Genomic DNA, 22,106 nt, shown 5'->3' with positions numbered 1-22,106 from the left:
CGATTGTTGGAAGGAAACAATATTTTATTCAAAGTCCACCCGCAATGGTCTTTGGAAAGAACATTTTATTCAAAACCCAAGCCTGGATGTCGTTGAAATGACTATTTTATTCAAAACCCAAGCCTAAAGGTTGTTGGAAAGACTATTTTATTCAAAATCCTGGTCCAAAGATCTTTGGAAAAAATATTTTAATCAAAATCTACTGCTGAAGGTCGTTGGAAAGAATATTTCATTCAAAATCTATAACTGAAGGTCATTGCAAGAAATACTTCATTCAAAATCCACGCCTGAAGGTCGTTGAAAAGAATATATTTTTTTTAAATCCACGTCTAAAGATCTATGGAAAGAATATTTCTTTCAAATTTTATTCAAAATCCAGGGCCGAAGGTCGTTACAAAGAATATTTTATTCAAAACCCACGCCTGAAAGACATTGGAAAAAATAATTTATTCAAAATCCACGCCTGGAGTTCCTTAGAAAGATAATTTCACTCTAAATCCATACCTGATGATCGTCGAAAACAAAATTTTATTCAAAATCCACGCCCGAAGGTCGTTGAAAAAAATATTTTATTGAAAATCCACTACTGAAATTGATTGAAAAGAATATTTTATTCAAAATCCACGCCCGAAGGTCGTTGAAAAAAATATTTTATTGAAAATCCACTACTGAAATTGATTGAAAAGAATATTTTATTCAAAATCCACGCCCGAAGATCCTTGGAAAGAATATTTATTCAAAAATCACTCATAGTGGTCCTTGGAGTTCCTTGAAATGAATATTTTATTGAAAATCCACGACTGGAGATCCATGAAAAGAATATTTTATTCAAAATACTTGCTTGAAGGTCGTTGGAAAAAATATTTGTTCAAAACCCACACCTGATGGTCCCTGGAAACAATATTGGTTGAGATGAGTGTTTTGGAAATATCATTCGCATTAAAATCTATCTCCTATTTCTCTAACCCTTATGTATTGAAAGTCCTCCCCTGAAAAAAAAAAAACACTTTCCTCCCTTCTACTTTTCGAAAATATTTTTATTTTCAAAACCATCAAAGCAGCCCAAGCAAATTTGAGGAATACACATTTTTCAAAAATTGTGAAAATTTTTTCAATTCATTTCAAAACTTGCCAACAGCAAGCTGCTTCCAAAATTTTAAGTTAAAAAATTATTAAAAAAAAGATAAATTCATAGAAAATCCTTCAATCCTTTTTCTTACAAAAAAAGTTTAAAAAGATGTAAGTTTCAGATCTTTAAAAAAGATTTTAAAATAATTTATTTAATTATTTATTTAAAATAACATTAATATTTTTATTTCCCTTTTTCAGAAAAACAAATTGAAAATGTGCGATCCTTGCTGCCCTCCATGTGGACCATGCGGACCCTGTAGCCCATGTGATCCTTGCTGTGCTCCTTTTGAGGTAAGATTCCATTACATAAAAATATTTTCGGATCGATTCCACAATATTGAGCCCCCCCCTCTTTCGGTATTGTGGAACCGATCCCTAGCTAATAAGAGTCGGTTATCTAAGAGAAAGCAAATGCAATAGCCATCTATTTCACCTTTTCAATTTATATTCCGAATTGCAAATTGGCTGGCCGAACTCTTTCTCCAACTACCAATTTATGACATGCTACCCGATATCGGCCGTTTAACGAATGATACTGCTTTCCGTGCTGCTTGAAAACATGTCTTCTGCTGCTTGAATCCATCTTCTGCTGCTAAACTTCTCAATTTGCTGCTGGAATCCATCATTTGCTGTTGGAATCCCATAATTTGCTGCTTGAATCCCATCATTTGCTGCTTGAATCCCATCATTTACCGCTTGAATCCCATCATCTGCTGCTTGAATCCCATCATCTGATGCTTGAATACCTCACTTGCCGCTTGAATCCCATCATCTGCTGCTTAAATCCAATAATTTACCGCTTCAATCTTTTCCTCCTCACTGCAGTGCTCTCCAAAATGTTACACGGGAGCTCAATTGGATGCCATACCACAATGTGCGCCACGGATACCGCCACCAGTACCCAAATGCATTACCGTCCAGCAGCCACCTCGCTTGATTTGCAAAAAGCGAGTAGTCTTCACGGAAAAAGTTGTTCCCGAACCCATGGTGGTGAATCGATGTCGACAAATCACCATACCCAAAGTGGTGGACACAACACGTGTCATTAAAGTGCCAAAATTGACATGGGTATCACAAATGGTCCGTGAGCCAAGAGTCATCTACTATCCGTCGATGGTCCCCGACCCTTATGTGGTGTGCTATCCCAAGCGTATTTGTGAACCGCGTGAAGTCTGCCAATCGATATTGTGTCAGCCCAAGCCGCAAACGCTAGATGTTCCACCGCCCAGAGAATTTTGCTGTTATCCCACGGGTCCAATTAACTATAAGCCCAGTGCAGCTTGTCCACCATGTCCAATGGGACCATCATCACCCTGTGGGCCATGTGGTCCCTTGCCATGTTTTTCCACCAGTCAATATCCCCTGTGTGAGCCGTGTGGGCCTTGTGGACCTTGCGGACCGTGTGGACCTTGTGGGCCTTGCGGACCATATGGGCCTTGCGGACCATGTTTGCCACCTAACTGTGGGCCTTGTGGCATGACCATGCCATCTGGACCTTATGTTCCTACTCCATGTGGACCTTGTGGCCCTTGCGGACCCTGTGGACCTTGTGGCCCTTGCGGACCCTGTGGACCTTGTGGACCCTGCGGCCCCTGTGGCCCTTACGGTACGTGTGGACCTTGTATACCTGGTTGTCCCTATGAAGCACCTGAATGTGGTCCTTGTTATCCCTGTTCGCCAACACCCTGGAATACTCAGTGTGGACCTTGTGGCCCTTCTGGACCTCAAGTGCCTTGTGAACCTTGTGGTCCCTGTATGGGTCCTTGCAATCCATGTGGACCTTCGTGTTAACCTCTTACAATTTTCATGGTATATTCTCAAGGTGAGTCTTATTGCACGGATTCACTTTGACGTATGTGCACAAGGTGGGTCCTAAATGAGACTCCACCTTGAAAATATACATCCTTAACTCCTGGGAAAACAGAAAATACTAATTATTCTTCCATGTTTTCCTTTCTTTGCAGCCTAAATCTTGTCGCAGCCATGAACTACGCTCCGGCATTATGTACACCACCTGCGATTGTATTAAACGAAATGGCCTCCAAGATAAATGTCCTCGTTCCCAGTGTCAGGGTCGTTCGGCTTGCATGTGTCTACCGACACCGAATTGTTGTCCCTCAGCATTTCCTTTACGTTTTGCCAATATGACAATGGGTGTTAAGAAACGTCGTGTGGGTGGTGGTGGCAATGCATGTTCCCAACAACCAATGTCTGCATCATGTCCTCCACCATGTGGTCCGTGTGATCCTTGTTGTGGACCCTCAAATCCCATGGGTGGAGCTCCATCACCAGTTCCTTGCTCACCATCACCCAACTGCTGTCCACCCCTACCGGAAGCTGGTATACCTGATCCGAGAATATGGAATGTCTGCAATACACCGCCATGTTATCCATGTAAGTTGGGGTGAAAAATATTTAAGTTATCCGTGAGGGAACAATTTTAAATTTAAAATTTGTTTTCAAAACTTTGGTGAAAATAATATATTTATCAAAATCCACGCCTAAAGGTAATTGGAAAAATCCGTTCATGGGGGTCCTTAGAAAGAATATTTAATTCAAAATCCACGTCCAAATTGAAAAGAATATTCTATTCAAAATTAACGCGTGTAGTTCCTTGAAAAGAATATTTTATTCAAAATTCGCGCGTATAGTTCCTTGAAAAGAATATTTTATTCAAAATCCATACCTGAAGTCCCTTGGAAACAATATTTTATTAAAAATTCAGGCATGATGATACTTGAAAAGAATATTTTGTTCAAAATCTACTCCTAAAAATCGTTAAAAATAATGTATTATTCTAAATCCACGACTGAATGTCATTGGAAATAATACTTTATTTAAAATTCATTCCTGAAGGTCGTTGGAAAGAGTATTTTATTGAAATTCCAGGTCTGAAGTTTGTTGGAAAAAACATTTTATTTAAAATCCGCGCCTGATGGTCATTGGAAGGAATATTTTATTCAAAATCCATACCTGAAGGTCCATGGAAACAATATTTTATTCAAATTCAAAATGTTGCATTTAAAATCCACGTCTGAAGGTCGTTGGAAATAATATTTTATTTAAAATATAGACTCGAAGATCGTTGAAAAGAATATTTCATTCAAAATCAATGCCTGAAGGTCATTGGAAACAATATTTTTTTCAAAATCCAACCCTGATGATCGTTGGAAAGAATATTTGATGCAACTTCCACGCTTGATTGAACCTGGAAAAAATAATTATATAAAAAATTTACACCTCATAGTCCCTTGCAAAAATATTGGTGGTCAGATGAGTCTTCTTGAAAATACATTATATTAGTGGATCTATCTTTAGGCAATTTTTATATGATAGAGCCTCCTAAAAGTTTTTGTTATCCACAAAAGATTAGCTATTTTTCTGTCCATATAACGAGCCAAGAGAGCTCTTCCATTATAGAAGTCATACTGAGAATGATTCTATCCGCCTGAGAATTCAGAGAATTCAAAAATACTCCAAAGATATGGAAAGATTCCCCCATATTTGTAGCAACCTTTAAAATTTTATGCGAAATTCCCTGATTTTTGATAAAGATTTAAAGGAGGAATTATGAGACTCGATTATGGAATTATTAAATGCAAAAAAATAGATATTATATTATGGACTAAATAACAGGGATATAAAGGTTTCAGACTTATTACTTTTGCCTTTCTTATCCTAAAATCCCTTTAATTTTGTCCTTTTTTTGTTTGTTTTAACCATACTAAAAGGTCCCCCATCCACTTGTCCGCAACGTTATTTAAAAGGAGATTTTGAGCCATGTAAATGGAAGTGTGCTTGCAAGGCTCATTGCTATGATACACCACCAAAACCATGCTGTTAAGATTTTTGGCTTTAATGACAAATGGAAAAACTAAGATAAAAAGGCACACTTTTCAATAAACTTATTATCAAAGCTATATCTATTCCAGTGCAATTTTTTTAATAAAATACTTATTTGGTAAGAGACCTTACTACATTTAATGCTAATAACGTCTTCCTTGTTTTTCTTTATTGCAGGTGGATTTTAAGCAAATGCCTTGACCGTAACCTCCAATTAAAACCACAATCCAGTAGGACTCACAATTTAAAGACAAGCCAAATATTCCGATTTTCACATTTTTATGCAAAGTAGAAAAAAGATTTTGGGAAAAAAGAGAAAAATAACACGATGAAATTTTCAAGTTAGATAAATGTGTAACTTTTTTATTTAAAATATATATATTTTTTTATTTTTTTTCTTTTTTAATAAAACACATAATTATTCTTATATACTTTATTAAATTTTGGAAATTTTTATCTATGCTTCTACAATGGAAGTTCATGGAAAATGTACTGAGAATGGGAGAAGTTTAATATGTCAAAGCCATATAAAGGAATTGTTTGAAAATTCACAAAAATATAATTATTATGATCTGGATTAGAGCTTGGATTATTAAAACGCTTTGATTTATTAAAACACATATAAGCCCATTTAAGAATCTGCAAACACTTATTAGAAAAATCTAAGTTGGAGTTGGAGTCTTCGGAAATTAGTTTAAAAAGTACACGTTTATAGTAATTTTTAAATCTTTGAAAATTTGTTTAAGAATTGCTCGTTAATAGTCTTTGAAAGTTTGATTTCCAAGTTCACGTTCATAGTCCTGCAGGGTTTGTTCCTTTACAGTCCTTAAAATTCCACGTTTATAGAACGTATAAGTGTCTAAAAATATCCTTAAATATTGCAAATATTTTTCATATCCTTCCACATAAAACATTGTGGTCAGTTTCGCGCCTACTGCACCCTTAATATCAATGCTGCTCTCGTGCTTTAGAATAACTGCATAAAAGCTCCGTTTATGGTTCCTTTACTGACCTTAAAATTCCACATTTATAATCCTTTGAGTGTCTTAAAAATATCCTTAAATATTGCCGTTATTTGTTATATCCTTCCACATAAAACATTGTGGTCAATTTCGCGCCTACAGCACCCTTAATATAAATGCTGCTCTAGTTAATTCTTGTAGTAATCCGAGTATTAAAAAAACACAAGTTTATTCGTTGGTTGCTCAAAAATTACTCCTCTTTATTGAAAACAATAATTAAAATGAAAGTTACGATTATAAACTTATTTAAAGTGAAAATTGCAATAACTGCATTTTGACAATTTATAAAATTATTAGTAATTCTATAGCTGGTGGCCTGTTTACAATTCTTTGAAATTTAAATATATGCTTATTTAACAATTCTTTTATTGAACAATTCTTTATTTTACAGTTCTTTTTCGGTCTGTTGAACTATTTAAAATTCTTACTAATTTTATATGTAGCAATTCATACGGTTATTGACTTATTAGCAATTCTTAATAATTTTTATTATTTATTTGCTTGATTTAACCTTGGTGGCTTTGTAGGTGCTTGTGTTAATGTTGTTGTTGTTGATGTTGTTTCTGTAACTCCTCCCCCCTTAGTATGGAGCGATGGCCAAAAGAATTGATGGTCAGAAGCGACAACAGTATTGGCGGGAAGTTCATTTACCACTAATTTTGTCTTCTGTTTCATTATATAGGTGAAAATTACAATTCCAATTATTAACATTAAAGTTCCATAATTTATGTGTCTGTGAAGTTCTGTATTGTTTGATAACTCTTCGATGGCTAACTTATTTTCTAGATGGTACTCTTTGAGTTTAGGTATATTTAAAGTTTCTATTGTAGACAAAGGTTTTATGTTTATTTCTGTGGGTAGTTTTACAATAAAATCGTCCCAATATATGTTTGGGTTATCTTCGTAGATAATTCCGTTAATAATAACATTACAGTTTTTAAAATTTATTAATAAGTTGCCTTCAATATTATGTTTTTCGGAGTTACATGATGTTTTCATTTCTGTGGTCGGTAAATTTTTTATTAACACAAGTCCTTGTTCAGGTTGTGATATTTCTGTAATTTGGCCTATATTATTGAGATTACAATTAGCTTCTAAATTACTTATGATTTTTCCAAAGCATGAAGAATTTTCCATAGTTTCTTGTAGTGAACTTTCTTTACAATAATATATGTTTTCGATTTTCTTACATAAATTTTCGAAATATTGAATTTTATTATTATTATAAATTGTGTAAGGTTTTATAACTATTTCTTTTGTTTTATTAATTGGTATAGGAATTGTATGGGAAATTGTGTAATTGGTTAATGGGATGTGGGGAATTTGAATGTTAAAAACGATATTGGTATCATTGTAAAATGCCTGTAATTATAAGAGTTCATATAAATGTTCTGTTGTATCAATTTTAATTGACTGATTCTCTAAATTGTTCCCTATTTCTTCTAACTCTTGCGTATTTAATATCATCTTGGGTATAATTCCGAGGCTAGACAATGTCATCGCTTCAGAAACATCTTTAATATGATTTGTCAGTAAATCAATGTGGAAATTAATCTGATTTAAATACTGCATATCATTTATAAGTCTTGAGTTGGAGTTTATGCTATTTTGAGAATTCTTTATTGACTCTACTATTATATCTTGTTCTTTATTTATGTGGTCTGTGATATTTTCTATTCTTTCAATGATTCTAGTACTAAGTATATTCTGTTTACTGGTTTCAGTTTGTAATTTATTTGTTAGATTAAATATAGCCTGGTTAATACGGAGAGCATCATTATCGTCCATATTACCTGTGATAAATTTAACTGCTGAACCTATACCATTAAATAATCCTCTTTTCCTGCGGTATTTAGGAGTTATTGAATTCAATTTATCCTTAAGGTCTTTAAGTTTAAATTTTGTTACCTTTAAGGAATCTCTGTTGTAATATGTGGGAGTAAATTGTTTGACAGATTCCTCAATTTTCATGACATTATCCTTATAAGAATCTAATTTCATTATATGTATAAGGTTGATATAGTCAATTATTGTTTTAGCAGTTCCCAGTTTTATTTGTAATAATCCCTGGGTGTCTTTTAAATTGTGTATCTCCAGTGTTTGTGTGTGTATCATGGGTATTAATCTGAAATAAAAGATTATGAAAATTGTTTTTTTCTTATTTTTGATTTGTGAAGTTTCGTGTTTTGTGTAGTAAGTAATGTTGCTTTGTTGTTTTGTTTCACTTTGTGCCTAGAAAATCTCGGTGTTAATTTGTTTCTCCTACATTCCTTCCTGTATATATAGTTATCTACATCATAATTTAGTGGATCTTGTCTGTCTGCATTAAGTTTTTCTATGCGTTTGTCCGTGTCGGTTTCCAATTTTTCCTTAATAGATTCGTAGAGTTGTGTTCGAAATTGATTAATTTTAGAAAGATATTCGTGTTCATTGTTAAATGTAATTTGACGGTTAATTTTATAGGTTCTTCCATAGAAAAGTTCGAAAGGTGTAATTTTAGTAGAAGAATGTATTGCGTTATTATAGGTTATAAGAACTTCTGTTAGGATGTCGTCATGATCCATTTCTAACTTTTTTTCTTTAATTTTCTCGACTATTAATCTGTAAGTTTCAGTTAATGTTGAATGGAGTCTTTCTACGGGGGAATTGCTAGAAGATTGTTGAAAAGATGTAAAGTGTAGGTCAATTTGGTATTGCTGACAAAAGTCTTTAAATATGTTTGATGTGAATTCGGTTCCTTGGTCACAAACTATTTTGTTAGGTATGCCATGCAGGCTAAGAAAATGTTTTAAAGATTTAATAACGCAAAGGCTGTTTCTCGCTGTTAGAGTATATGCTGCGGCGAATTTGGAAAATTTGTCTATAATGGTTAAAATATTTTTGCTGTTAATCGTGTAAATGTCTATATGTATTATATCTAATGGTTTTACAGGTGTGGGAGGTTTTTCAAACTTATTCTTCGGAGGATGTCTATCATATTTTAGTCTTTGGCATGAAGTACAATTATTTATTGTTTGAGCTATCTTTGATTTCATGTATGGAAAGTAATATTCGCGTTTTAGGTGGTCATAGGTTTCTTGTATGCCTCTGTGATTATTGTTTTCGTGATAGTCTTGAATGATTTTATCCTGATTATCGTTTTCTTTTATGTCCTTTACTATTTCAGTACACCTAACTAAACGAAAAATTTTGCTTTGTGCAAAATGTTTGGAATATACATTTTGAATAATGCGAAAAGTTTCATTATCTGTAAAAATTGCCGTGGTTTTATTGGGCGCTAGATGATTTTTAAAAATTTGTGTTATAATTTCCTCTGTATAATTGGGGTATGTAAATGTTTTTCTATATTTGTTTTTAAAAACTACTTCTTGTTTTATGTGAGAATTAGAGTTTCCTGTCTTAAATAATGTTTGTAAATTAAAATCATTTATTGGTTTTTCCGAAATCGGAATACCATCATCGCAGTTTTCCTCTGCAGAGTGAATAGTACTACCAGAAGTGGCTTGATTTGACGTTGTATCAAATGCATTTATGTTTAGATTGACTGATGTGTCAGTCTTTATGCGACTAAGGGCATCGGCGTTTGTGTTTAGTTTGCCTTTTTTGTATATAATTTCATAATCGAATTCTTCTAGTTTCAATCGCCATCTTATTAATTTAGAGTTTGGCTCTTTCAGGCTCATAATCCATGTGAGTGGTTTATGATCTGTTATGATTCTGAACTGGTGACCAAATAGGTATGGTCGAAAATATTTTGTAGCCCAAACTATGGCTAAGAGCTCTTTTTCTATTGTTGAGTAATTGATTTCCGATGTCGTGAGTGTGCGACTTGCGTAACAAATCGGTTTGTCGTTCCCTATAGGTCCTTGCGAAAGAATGGCTCCTAGCGCAAAATTACTTGCGTCTGTCGTAAGATTGAAAGGCTTAGAAAAATCTGGATATTGTAAGATAGGGTCATTTACCAAGAGTTGTTTACAAATTTCAAACGTTTTTTTATAGTTATCGTCGACTATAACAGTTTTATTTTTCTTCAGACAAGCTGTAAATGGCTTTGTTATTTTGGCAAAGTCTTTAATAAATTTACGGTAATAACCTAGTAGACCTAAAAACGATTTTATTTCTTTTTGATTTGTGGGTATAGGAAAGTTTTGGATCGCCTTTATTTTGTCAGGATTTGGTTTTACTCCTTCTGTGGTCACTAAATGGCCCAAAAATGCGCATTCCTTATGTAAGAATTCAGACTTATCTAATTGAATCTTAAGATTAGCTTCTCTAAGGGCTTCAAAAACTTTTCTTAAATTTTCCGAATGTTCTTGGAGTGAGGTTGAATAGACAATGATGTCGTCTAAATAGACAAGACACACTGTTCCTATCAAATCTTTAAGAACGCAATCCATCACCCGTTGAAATGTTGATGGTGCATTTTTTAAGCCGAAGGGCATTCTCACAAATTCGTAGTGCCCATTTTCTACTGTAAATGCTGTCTTGGGAATATCTTTTGGATTCATTTCTATTTGATGGAATCCGCTAGCCAAGTCCAATGTGGTAAAATACATGCACTTGCCAAGTTTGTCCAGTATTTCATTTATGTTTGGTATTGGGTATCTATCTGATATTGTTTTATCGTTTAGTTTCCTGTAATCAATAACTAAACGCCACTTTTTTTTCCCACTAGCATCTGCTTTTTTTGGGACTATCCAAACAGGTGCACTCCATGGTGAGTAGCTTTCCCGTATGATACCCTGATTTAACATGTCTGAAATTTGTTTTTTTACTTCTTCTTTGTGGATATGGGGGTATCTATATGATTTTGTGTAAATAGGAATGTCGTCTCTTGTGACAATGTTGTGTTTGATTTTATTGGTGAAGGTAAGGGACTGATTATCTTGAAGAAAAATATCTTCAAATTCTTTACATAGTTTTGTGATAACCTTTTGTTCTTCCATATTCAAATGATCAATTCTAAGATTGTCCAGTAACTTAGGGCTTTGAAATTCAGGAATATGTTCGAAGCTTATATTATTAATTTCCCTATAATATGAATTTTTTATTGGATTTACTTTAATTGGGTTTTCGATTAAAATTATTTTGTCCGAGTTTGACTTATTATTTATTTCAACGAAGCTGTACCAGTTTTCAGCCTTGTACATACCAGATGAAATGGTTACTTCTGGGTTAATTGATATTGTGGGGATTAGGAAATCGCCACTTTCTAAATCTACAGGAATTTTCATAATTGCTTTAGTTTTTGGTGATATAAGAAATTTACCGGAAGTTAAGTTTGGTTTAAAAGACAAAGGGATGCAGCAATTGTTTGTAATTAATTGCTTTTTCTCGAGGTCTATTTTTGCACCTAAATTAGTAAGTATATCGAGTCCAATGAGACCATCGAAATAGTTATGAAATTTAAAGACAAAGAATTCCAGGATTCCACATTCTCGGAATTCTATGAACATAGGGATGTTAACTTTTGTATTCAATTGGTGTTTGTTTAACACAGTGGTTATGATTATTGGTGCACAGTTTTCTATGTTTAATTTTCCTGTATATTCTGGGTTTATAAAGGATGCTGATGCGCCTGTGTCTATAAGAAAACGGAGTGGACGCCCAAATGGAGATGAAATGTTTATGTAAGGCAGGTTAGTGCCATGTTTGTTTATGTCTAGGTATCCTGTTGGGTTTTGGAGGCATCTAATTGAAAATTTTGTACATCCTCTATCTCGTTGTAATTGTCCAACTCAGGTAAATAATTAGGAATGTTATAGTTTACAGGATCTGAATAGGTATTAAAGTTCCTATAGTTATGGTCAATATGATGTACTTCTCTTGGAAATCTACGTGTTTGTCCACTATTATTCCTTAGATGAGTATAGCCTGAACTAGTGTCCATGGGTTCTGGTGGTGGAAAATTTGTGTTACTGTCTAAGCGTTGTTGTCTAAAATTGCTAAATTGGTTTTGATTGTTTGTGGCTGTAGGGTATTGTGTTTGCATAGGTGTTGGTAAAAAATTCTGTGCTAACTGAGGTCTATTAATTGGTGTTGGTAAATTTAATTGGGGTCTATTAAATGGTTGATTCATTGGTAATTGTGGTCTATTGAAATGCATAGGTGGACTATAAATCGCGTTTTGTTGTCTATAATGATTTGGAGTGAATGGTTTTTTAATGTTAGGGTAAGAATGTTGTGAATTGTACTGTCTATAAGTTTCTTGCCTTTTCAAAATGTTCCTGTTTTCTTGTCTTATATAAAACATGTTTTGTTCGGTAATACAGTATGAAAAAGCTATCGGTAAAGTATCTGGCTTCATAGCCCTAATGGAAGAGCCTAATGGTTCTCTAAGTCCAGATAAAAATGTGTTAAGGCACATTTTATCAAATAAATCTCGTTTAGCTTTTATTATGTTGGCATCTACCTCGTGTATCATCAGATTATTGTTAATTGAAGCTTGGATCTCTACAACTGAACTATAAAATTCCTCAAGTGTCTTATTATTTTGTTTTAGTAGGTGTAAGTCTCGAATCAATGAAGTTTCATTTCGTTTATCAGAGTAATGTAATATGAGATTATTTTTAATGCTCTGCCAGCTCAAGTCTGTGCTATACATATTCAAAATCTCATTTGCTTCTCCTTCAATTTTGTTACGTATAGACCTTAAAATCATCTTGCCAAGAGGGGTGCCATCAATGGGTGTTAATACTGTAAGTATTTCCTCCACATTGCTTATGAAATCGTATAGCAATCTCGGATTTCCATCAAATTTTGGAAGATCCTTGACAGCATCTGGGATTCTTAAGGAATCCAGTATATTTCTTTCTGTCGAGGGTGAACTGTTCGTAGAATTCATTACACCACTTTGATTATTTTGACTGATACTCATATCGGTTTCAGATTCTGGGATAGGAATAAGGGTTCTTGGGATAGTATAAGGACGAAATTTACGCATATGCTTATTTTTTCTCTTTAATTCAATCAATTATTTTCTTTAGAAAGCAAAATTATTTTATAATATCGAAATATATATGTTTATATTTAAATATATTCACTTAAATAATATTTAATAGGTAAATTATTTAAAATATTATCTATTTTTTCTTTTCTTTGAAAAACACGGTTAAATTGTTTTATATTTGTTCACAATATAAGTTTTCACTTTTACTTTTATTAGTAATATGATTAGTTCATATATATTTCAAGTTTTATTTAGATTAATTCTTAAAGTATTTTACATTACAGAAATATGTTGTGCTTACTTAAAAGACAAGATTAAGAAGAAGGAAGTGAAATGTAATTTGACAGGCGTTCACTTTTATGCAATGTTGCAAAATTTAGTATTAGTATTACACTATACTACAGTTCTTCCCCCATCAGGTAGTCACCATATCTCAGAGGAGCTTTCCTTTGACGTGCTGGACGACTGCGGATTGATGTAGACACTGTTTCTTGACTTGTTGTCGCCGTATCGCTTACTATTGCGGATGTGTCCTCTGATGGCAAACAATCAGGAACTATATTTTGGTCTGGCTCGACAGTTGTTCCTACTTGCTGACTGCTGGTTTCATTTAAGGCTGGAGATGCAGATGTATCGGGTAAACGTGTGCGTAGTTGGTCTATATGTCGTGATTGTATGTTATCTCCATCTAGAATTTCATAATTTCGTGATCCGGTTGACTGAACTGTTCCTGGTAACCATTTTTCTCCAATGCCATAATTCCTATACCAAACCTTCTCACCTGTTCCAAGCTTCCTCACCGGCTTTTCTGGTGTATTTCCCTTTATTGATTTTGAACTGGCTGGATGTATGTGATCCATCAATGTTTTTATCTTTCTCCCCATTAGCATCTCGGACGGAGTAATATTGCTGCTGCTATTTGGTGTTGTGCGAAGTCGTAAAAGTATGTTGGATAGCTCTTTATGCAAATTATTTGTCTTCACTTTCCTCAAAAAATTTTTAACGGTCTGGACAAATCTTTCCGCTTGTCCGTTCGATGAAGGGTGGTAGGGTGCTGTCCGTACATGGTAAATCCCATTCCCCTTCAAATATCCTTCAAATTCCTCCGAAATAAAATTTCTGCCATTATCTGTCACCACTGTGTCAGGTATACCATGAGTAGAAAATATCTCTCGCAAAAGTTCAATTGTTTTATTTGACGTAATAGATTTTGTCATTTTTACTTCCACCCATTTTGAGTGAGAATCTACTACAATCAAAAAGTTCGTCCCCAAAAATGGACCTGCGTAATCTAGATGTAATCTGGACCAAGGCCTCTGTGTTTCAGGCCAACTTTTCGGTTCTGCAACTGGTGGGCTTCTACTTTGTTGACAACATTTTTCACATCCTTTTGCTAATATTTCAATATCTTTATCTAATCCCGGCCACCAAAAATAGCTGCGAGCTATTGCTTTCATTGCTGTTATTCCTTGATGTATTTCATGGAGCATTGCTAATATTCTGCCTCGAAGTTTGTGTGGAATAATTACTCGACATCCCCACAATAAGCATTGACCATCTACAGAAAGTTCATTCACTCTTGCAGCATACGGTTTTAAGTCATCTGAATCTGCCAATAATTTTTTGTACTTTCTTTGAATATGCCAAATTACTTTTGACAATATTGGATCAGTCCTGGTTGCATTTGATATCTCCTTCGCTGTTACTAAAAATTGTTCTTCGCCCTCTATACAATATAAAACGTTATAATCTGGCGGAACACTTGTATCACTCACCAGCGGCAATCTACTAAGAGCATCTGCGTTTTGATTATTCATTCCTTCTCTATACTCAATTTCGTATTTGTATGCTCCCATCATTAACGACCATCGTAATAATCTGGGCGAAATATGCTGTGGAATTGGTTTAGAAGGATTCAAGAGTCCCAGCAATGGTTTATGATCCGTATAAATCGTAAATTTCCGGCCACACAAATACTGATGAAATTTCTTTATTCCAAAAATAATAGAGAGTGCCTCTTTGTCAAGCTGCGAATAATTCTTCTCTGCTGGTTGCAGCGTTCTTGAACCAAATGCTATTGGTGCCTCTCTTCCATCTGGCATCACATGAGCGAGAACGGCCCCGACTCCATATGGCGATGCGTCTCCGGACAATATCAAAGGTAATTCTGGTGAATAGTGCACTAGTACTTGTTCAGATTTTAAAATCTCCTTTGCTCTACTGAAACTGGATCTCTGCTCCTTACCCCATCTAAACAAAACATCTTTCTTTAGCAACCTGTATAATGGTTCCAATAAATCTGCCTTGTTCTGGAAAAAACGATCATAAAAATTTAGCAATCCTAAAAACGCTTGAAGTTGTTGTTTATTGGTAGGCTCCGGTGCATCGGACACTGCTTTTATTTTCTCAAGCGTTGGCTTGACTCCGTTCTGGTTTATAATAAATCCTAAAAATGTTATTTCTGGCACAGCAAATACACATTTCGTTTTCTTTAGTTTGAGGCCTGCGTTTTGTATGCGTCGCAGTGTCTCTTTCGTTCGTAACCACATTTCCTCCATCGTCGAACCTCCAATCAAAATATCGTCCAAGTAAACCACCACACCTGGAACATCACCCACAATGTTTTCCATCATTCTTTGAAATATGCTTGGAGCTGTTGAAATTCCAAAAGGTAATCTGGTTACTTCAAATAATCCCTTATGAGTATTTAAAGTGAGAATCTTCGCCGATTCCTCATCTACTTTTACTTGCGTGTACGCTCTATCCAAATCTAAACTTGAAAACCACTTACAGTTGGATAATGTTGCAAAGACTTCTGTGTTTGTTGGGAGTGGATATGTTTCATTACACAAAATCTGATTGACGGTGCACTTGTAATCTCCACATATCCTAATACTGCCATCCGGTTTCACCACAGGGACGATGGGTGTTGCCCATTCGCTATACTTTATTGGTCGAATTATTTTGTCGTCCATCATTTGTTGCAAAGCCACTTCTATTTTAGGTTTTAATGCAAATGGTACTGGTCGGAATCTATAAAACCTTGGCTTACCTCCTTCCTTTACGTGGAGTTTAACCTTCTCTCCTTTGTAGTCCCCAAGACTCTCATCAAACACACTTTCAAATTCACCAATATGCTCTGGAACATTGGAACCGATGTTATTGCAACTGCTCATAATTTGTATTCCCAAATCTTGAAACCAATTCCTTCCTATCAGTGATGGGCCATCACCTGATACCACTAGTAACCACAATTTACCATTAAATTTAGCCGTGCTAACTGGAACCAACACTTTTCCAACAATTGACAGTTTCTTGTCGTTTCCCCACGTTCGCAAATCGATATCGCTCTTTTCAAATCGCATCTTTCCAAAATGTTCAACAAACCTCCTCTGGCTCATTATAGAATGACTGGCACCTGAATCAATTTCCATCTTTACAGGTCGATCGTATATGTTTATTTCTCTCACAAACGAAGATGTGCTCTGACTCGAGACCGTCAAAACATACTCTTTATTTCCCCCTTTTTGATCTGAAACTTGATTCACACTCGAACGGTGATGTTTTTGATAATGATGTGTTTTCTTCTTTTTTGTTTTGGTTATGCACGCTCTCTCTATGTGCCCCTGTTTCTTACAGAAAAAACACTGTTCGTTTTTAAAACGGCAAGTATCAGCTGAGTGATTGCCATTACATCTAAAACACCTTTTCATTTCATCTTGTTTATTCACCTTTCTGTTACCTATTCTGTTTACCACTGGTACATTGGTGGATCCCTTCAGTGTTGTTAAACTTTTTTGTGCCTCTTCATTAGCAATTGCTTCATTTTCTGCTACCTCCAACGTTAACTTTTCGTTAGCTAGCAACCTTTTCTGTAAATTCGTGTCTCTCATTCCACAAACCAATCTGTCTCTTAGCATTTCATCTAAGTCTTTGAAATCGCAATGTTGACATAATTTACGAAGAGCCGCTAAATACTCTGGAATTTCTTCTTCTTCTTGCTGGTCTCTCCGATAAAACTGAAAACGCTGAATTATTATATTTGCGTGTGGACAAAAATGTTTCCTTAGTAGAGTTATTGCTTTGTCGAAGGTAAAAGAAGCATCCGTGATGTTTTCTGGTGTCGCAATAGACTTGAGCAAAGCATATGTTTCTGTTCCGCATGATGACAAAAATATGGCCTTTTTTGCTTTATCATCGTCCAACCCATTAGCCATAAAAAAAAATTGCATTTGTTCCTCATATACCTGCCATTTGCCAGCAGCAACATTAAAGGAACACAAATCGCCAAATCTGGTAGCCATCCTTTTTGTTTCTGGCACATATACTCTCTCTTCTTCCGTCATTTACTTCTCGTCGCCACTTAATATGATTAGTTCATATATATTTCAAGTTTTATTTAGATTAATTCTTAAAGTATTTTACATTACAGAAATATGTTGTGCTTACTTAAAAGACAAGATTAAGAAGAAGGAAGTGAAATGTAATTTGACAGGCGTTCACTTTTATGCAATGTTGCAAAATTTAGTATTAGTATTACACTATACTACAATTAGTCTTTAAACTGAATCTTGAATCTTTAAAATATGTTTCTATTTTATCTTTTAGTAAAATATTTAATAGTATTGCTTGTTTCTAGCACTTTTCCACAATAAATTTGGTAATAATAGAAATTTTCACTTACAATATTAAAATTATAGTTCTTATTGACATTATTGTTGGTAACGTTGACTGGAATCGGTTGTCCTTAAAGTAGTTTTCCTTGGCAGATGTCCGTACAGATGTCCTCTCTTGTTGGTTCTGCTTTTCCTCGTGATGATCCGTCACGGATGCTGGTTCTGTTCTGTTCTTTTCAGACGATTATCCTTCGTCTTCTATGTAATTCCGTGCGCTTTTTTTTCGTTTGCGATAAACCGTCACAACACTTATTTAATTTTTTTTTTTTTTGTAGCGCAGGAACCAGAACTACCCGACTGCGCCAGTTAATTCTTGTAGTAATCCGAGTATTAAAAAAACACAAGTTTATTCGTTGGTTGCTCAAAAATTACTCCTCTTTATTGAAAACAATAATTAAAATGAAAGTTACGATTATAAACTTATTTAAAGTGAAAATTGCAATAACTGCATTTTGACAATTTATAAAATTATTAGTAATTCTATAGCTGGTGGCCTGTTTACAATTCTTTGAAATTTAAATATATGCTTATTTAACAATTCTTTTATTGAACAATTCTTTATTTTACAGTTCTTTTTCGGTCTGTTGAACTATTTAAAATTCTTACTAATTTTATATGTAGCAATTCATACGGTTATTGACTTATTAGCAATTCTTAATAATTTTTATTATTTATTTGCTTGATTTAACCTTGGTGGCTTTGTAGGTGCTTGTGTTAATGTTGTTGTTGTTGATGTTGTTTCTGTAACTCTCTCGTGCTTTAGAATGACTGCTTAAAAGCACCGTTTGTGGTTCCTTTACAGTCTTTGGAATATTAGTTGTGTTCCAGTACTTTTTTAGTAGTAAAACTAGCAGAAGAGAGAACAGTTCGAAATGTCATTCTCATTTAGGTTTGCTCAAAAAGTAAGGGAACGGAAAATTAGCAGAAATGCGATAAAATGTCAAAATTCAAAATTCCAAAAGTAAACAGCCTAAATCGGACTGGTGAAACCTTACTGAAAAGAGCGCCAACATTTAAAAAATGAGTATTGAAGACGATAAGTTAAAATTAATAATTTATAATAATAATTAATAATCTGATTCCTCATTCAGCCAGTCCTCTTCACTGCTGGAATCATCCAAAAGTGAATACATCAGTTGCTCCATATTTTCTCTTTTTGTTTTTTGCACGACAAATATTAGTTTTTCCTTTAGTTTTCAAGTTGATCATTTTCTTTATTGAAATGTATCAATACATTTTTCAACCTTGTTAGCCCTGCCAATTAAATGTCAAATTTACAATATGCACATTTCTGCTCGGCCAAATTCATGTAGCTAAAACAAGCAGAAATGTGCACCACTCAGCGCCATTTTGTTCTCGAGAGAGCTGCAAGTTTTGCTAGTTTTTGGAGTACGGGAACGCGTTGTAGCAGAATTAGTGCTAATTAGTACTAATTTGCAGGTTCTGGAACACAACTATTGTTAGACAAAAATTCACGTTTATAGCTGGTTAGTGTCTAAAAATGTCATGAAATATTGCCTTAAATTCCTTTAATATTATTATTAAATTTTATCCATATCCGTCCACATAATACATTGTTGCCATTTTCGCGCCTAGTGCACCCTTAACGTCAATGCTGCATTTCGTGCTCCCTTCCATACAAAAGCACGTTTACCAACACTGTTTTTGGACATGCTCCCTGCTGTCAAATAATTTTTGACATATTACAGAAAAAAAATCTCATTGGTCTTGGTCTTTAGGTAAAGGTAAATCTTGCAGATGTTGTATTATTTATTAAATTTATAATGAAAATTAATACAAATTCCCCTGAAACTATTACAGAACTCACAAATACAACAAAATGGAGCAAATGGATATGGAATTGAAAAAAGTAAGTAGCCGGGAGAGCCTTGAAATGGCCTAGCCTGCAAATGTGAGTCACGGGCCAGAGGGGAACTATTAAATTTATGGTTTTTCTTTTCGTTCATCCTTTATAGGCATTCACCGAAATGCAAATCAATAAAATCGAAACGACCAAAAAAATCAACATGATCGATATGAAGTGTGATATGGTCAAGACCGGCAAACAAAAATACCAGCTGACAGAGAAGGGTACCAGTGATTTGACCGATGACACAAGGTAAGTGAGGGAAATGCTTAATGGATCTAAACACTTAATAATTTGTTGTTCTTTGCAGAGTATATTTGTCGGTGGGCCGCATGTTTGTCTTGACCAATGTCACAGATATGCGCGGTGATCTCAAAGCCAAACAGGATAAATGCGACAAAGCCATCGATTTGCTGAGCAAAAAGAAGGAATTCTTGTTGAAATCATTAAAGGATCAAGAGGATGGCCTCCGTGAATTGGTACAACAACGCAAAGAAGCCGAAGCAGCCAAATAGATATACGATTATAATCAGCCCTCATTTGCATTGTCTTGAAATAAAAACACAATTTTTTGCATTTAGCTTTAATAACAAAACAATGAACAACAAACAAGATAAATGTTAAACATACACACACAAAAAGTATCCATTAAATTATTTACTAACAATAAGAGAGAAGTGAAAGATGTATTTATACTGGAGTTATTTTGGAATGCGAGGGAATTGAATCTAATATTGCAGTATAATTACAGGTCATATTTATGTCGAAGTCAAAGCGCCAAACCCAATGATTTTAAAACAGAAATAACATGCATCTTTTAAATGTCAAAGGCGGACAGCATTTTTAAAAGAAACCGGAGATGTATGCCAATATGTCACTTGCGAGTGGGTCTACGATCCGCAAGGGATCTATTCTTTCTTGCTAATAATACTATCTCCTGCTAGAGGAAATTTAACATCGTTCCTGGCAAAACCTTTAAAACTTCCTTTATCTTCTTCGTAAGGGCTTTATTACAATTCATTCTCAAAACTCAGATCCAAAACGGCTAGTATATTTTATAAAAAAAAAAATCTTATAAATAAAATTTGTTTATTACGTTTTTATAAAATCGTCCAAATTAAAATTGGCATAGGATACAAATTCATTGCCTAAATTACGTTCATGTTCTGGATGAAAATTGCACTTTTTCACACCCGGCAGTGAGGGCAGCAACCACTGTTCGACTACTTCACCCGAGCAAAAGATGATTTTGGCATTTGGTTTAAGAAGATTTCTAATAATTTTCGATATTTTCGTTATACATTCTTCGGAAAGAAAAGGCGGATCGGCTATAATGAGGTCATAACTCTGCCACAAGGATTTCAGGTAGTCCGTTGTGTCGGCTTCATTAAATTCATAGAATACAAAATCATCCCCATAGGCCGAAAAACGTTTGTCGTATTCAAATATGTTTACTAAAAAGATAACAAATTTAAATTAAGTGGGAGTTATGCATAATTTTAGATGGTTTTACCATTTTCATGTATCTCTTTAATGGTACCATACAATGATGGGCATGATAGCAGAGCTACTTTATATCCTTTTGAATTTTCATTGCTGGCCTGCACCAATTGTGACACCACAGATCCCAATGTCTGTTTGGTTTTGGCGCTATACCAAAATTGGCTTAGTTGCTGGAAATAAGAGAAAGCTATTAAATACTCTTTTCAAATCGAGACTAAAGGCTTGCTAATCAAATCGGAGCCTTGGTCTGGATTCCATCACATCTTAATTGCCGACACACCAAGCATTTCTACCCACCCAGTCTTCTTCAAACTCGGCATCCTTTCCAGCTTTTTGTTCGACTTTCTGCATTTCTTCTTGTTCCCTTTGGGCCTTTTCCGCTAGAAACTGCTGAAGAATGGCCATTGTATCGGCCGGTAAACAAATATCATCATCTTCCATTGTTTTTAGTAGAATTTCTATTCAATGTTTATGTTTTTGTTGACTGTGGCTGAGCTCGCACGTTTTTTGTCGCAAAAAAAGTCTGATTGTTATTAAAGTTATTGTGAATGACAATTTATTTGTTAAAGGTATACCTTTGTTATTAGCGGAGAATTTATGGCGGCTCACATATTTGTCGGTTTAATGTGTGGCCAGTTTGCTGACAATGTGCCATTATAACGGTTTAATATACATTCACAATAAAATTGTTATTTACTTCTTAAGTGGGCGGGCCACACATCAAACTTTATTACTTTATGGGTTACCATAAGAAATTGGCATATAAACAGCACACAGATAATAAATTAACCTGATTTTCGACTGTTTAGCATAATTTAAAAGCTTTAAAAACAATTCTAAGGGAAAATCCAGATTTTTGAGGAAATATGCTAATAAATCCAGCTTTTTCATATTTGTTGTGCCTTTTTGTTCAATTTAAATGTGAACAACAAATTCAAAATAATTAAAAACTATTCATCGTGTCTCATTTTAAATAATGTTGGCAGAAAGTAGACAGACTTATAGGTGTATTGTAATAGCTTTTGCAAACCTGGTGTACTTTCTTAATTTAACGGGGTCTGTCGTGATTTTTTACTTTTATTAATATTAAAATTGTCATTCCGTTTGTAACATCC

The 22,106-nt window shown here is 34.4% G+C and overlaps 4 protein-coding genes across 7 annotated transcripts; 2 read left to right on the top strand and 2 right to left on the bottom strand.

Annotated features, from left to right (window-relative positions):
• The first annotated feature begins 1,111 nt into the window (after nt 1–1,111).
• Nucleotides 1,112–5,184, top strand: LOC101895924 (sperm mitochondrial-associated cysteine-rich protein-like). 3 transcript variants are annotated; one of them, XM_011296653.3, is made up of 4 exons: nt 1,112–1,239; nt 1,330–1,422; nt 1,957–2,953; nt 3,096–3,217. In XM_011296653.3, exons 2-3 carry the CDS (start codon nt 1,345–1,347, stop codon nt 2,920–2,922), a joined length of 1,044 nt encoding a protein of 347 aa, XP_011294955.2. In that variant the 5' UTR covers nt 1,112–1,239; nt 1,330–1,344; the 3' UTR covers nt 2,923–2,953; nt 3,096–3,217. The 3 variants fall into 3 exon arrangements, with proteins under 3 accessions (XP_011294955.2, XP_058985948.1, XP_058985947.1); XM_059129965.1 differs by lacking the exon at nt 1,957–2,953 and adding an exon at nt 5,152–5,184 and having other exon boundaries at nt 1,124–1,239; nt 3,096–3,525; XM_059129964.1 differs by lacking the exons at nt 1,112–1,239; nt 1,330–1,422 and adding an exon at nt 5,152–5,184 and having other exon boundaries at nt 2,543–2,737; nt 3,096–3,525.
• Nucleotides 5,185–13,216: 8,032 nt separating this feature from the next.
• On the bottom strand, nt 13,217–17,477 carry LOC109613536 (uncharacterized protein K02A2.6). Its single transcript, XM_059129932.1, has one exon. The coding sequence runs from the start codon at nt 17,289–17,291 to the stop codon at nt 13,344–13,346; it is 3,948 nt and encodes a 1,315-aa protein (XP_058985915.1). The 5' UTR covers nt 17,292–17,477; the 3' UTR covers nt 13,217–13,343.
• Nucleotides 17,478–19,259: 1,782 nt separating this feature from the next.
• On the top strand, nt 19,260–20,165 carry LOC101895221 (prefoldin subunit 1). Of its 2 annotated transcripts, none has more exons than XM_005189382.4 (4): nt 19,260–19,366; nt 19,443–19,491; nt 19,598–19,740; nt 19,799–20,165. In XM_005189382.4, exons 2-4 carry the CDS (start codon nt 19,462–19,464, stop codon nt 20,001–20,003), a joined length of 378 nt encoding a protein of 125 aa, XP_005189439.1. In that variant the 5' UTR covers nt 19,260–19,366; nt 19,443–19,461; the 3' UTR covers nt 20,004–20,165. The 2 variants fall into 2 exon arrangements, with proteins under 2 accessions (XP_005189439.1, XP_019894460.1); XM_020038901.2 differs by having other exon boundaries at nt 19,291–19,360.
• Nucleotides 20,166–20,558: 393 nt separating this feature from the next.
• LOC101895571 (protein-lysine N-methyltransferase CG9154) lies at nt 20,559–21,525 on the bottom strand. The gene is made up of 3 exons (XM_005189384.4): nt 21,289–21,525; nt 21,002–21,161; nt 20,559–20,942 (listed from the first exon to the last, which is right to left on the bottom strand). The coding sequence occupies exons 1-3, from the start codon at nt 21,430–21,432 to the stop codon at nt 20,581–20,583; spliced, it is 666 nt and encodes a 221-aa protein (XP_005189441.4). The 5' UTR covers nt 21,433–21,525; the 3' UTR covers nt 20,559–20,580.
• Between the last annotated feature and the right edge of the window lie 581 nt (nt 21,526–22,106).

This window comes from Musca domestica, unplaced genomic scaffold (assembly GCF_030504385.1).
Source record: "Musca domestica strain aabys unplaced genomic scaffold, Musca_domestica.polishedcontigs.V.1.1 7, whole genome shotgun sequence".
Lineage (NCBI taxonomy): Eukaryota > Metazoa > Arthropoda > Insecta > Diptera > Muscidae > Musca > Musca domestica.
Note: the sequence above shows the minus strand (reverse complement) of the source record. Positions and strands in the feature narration are given on the sequence as shown.

Coding starts and splice junctions, on each gene's coding strand:
- LOC101895924 (XM_011296653.3), top strand. CDS start 1,345: ATGTGCGATCCTTGCTGCCCTCCATGTGGACCATGCGGACCCTGTAGC. Junction 1,423..1,956: donor CTTGCTGTGCTCCTTTTGAG/GTAAGATTCCAT, acceptor TCCTCACTGCAG/TGCTCTCCAAAATGTTACAC.
- LOC109613536 (XM_059129932.1), bottom strand. CDS start 17,291: ATGACGGAAGAAGAGAGAGTATATGTGCCAGAAACAAAAAGGATGGCT.
- LOC101895221 (XM_005189382.4), top strand. CDS start 19,462: ATGGAGCAAATGGATATGGAATTGAAAAAA. Junction 19,492..19,597: donor TGGATATGGAATTGAAAAAA/GTAAGTAGCCGG, acceptor CATCCTTTATAG/GCATTCACCGAAATGCAAAT. Junction 19,741..19,798: donor GATTTGACCGATGACACAAG/GTAAGTGAGGGA, acceptor TGTTCTTTGCAG/AGTATATTTGTCGGTGGGCC.
- LOC101895571 (XM_005189384.4), bottom strand. CDS start 21,432: ATGGAAGATGATGATATTTGTTTACCGGCCGATACAATGGCCATTCTT. Junction 21,162..21,288: donor CCGAGTTTGAAGAAGACTGG/GTGGGTAGAAAT, acceptor TCTTATTTCCAG/CAACTAAGCCAATTTTGGTA. Junction 20,943..21,001: donor TAAAGAGATACATGAAAATG/GTAAAACCATCT, acceptor TTATCTTTTTAG/TAAACATATTTGAATACGAC.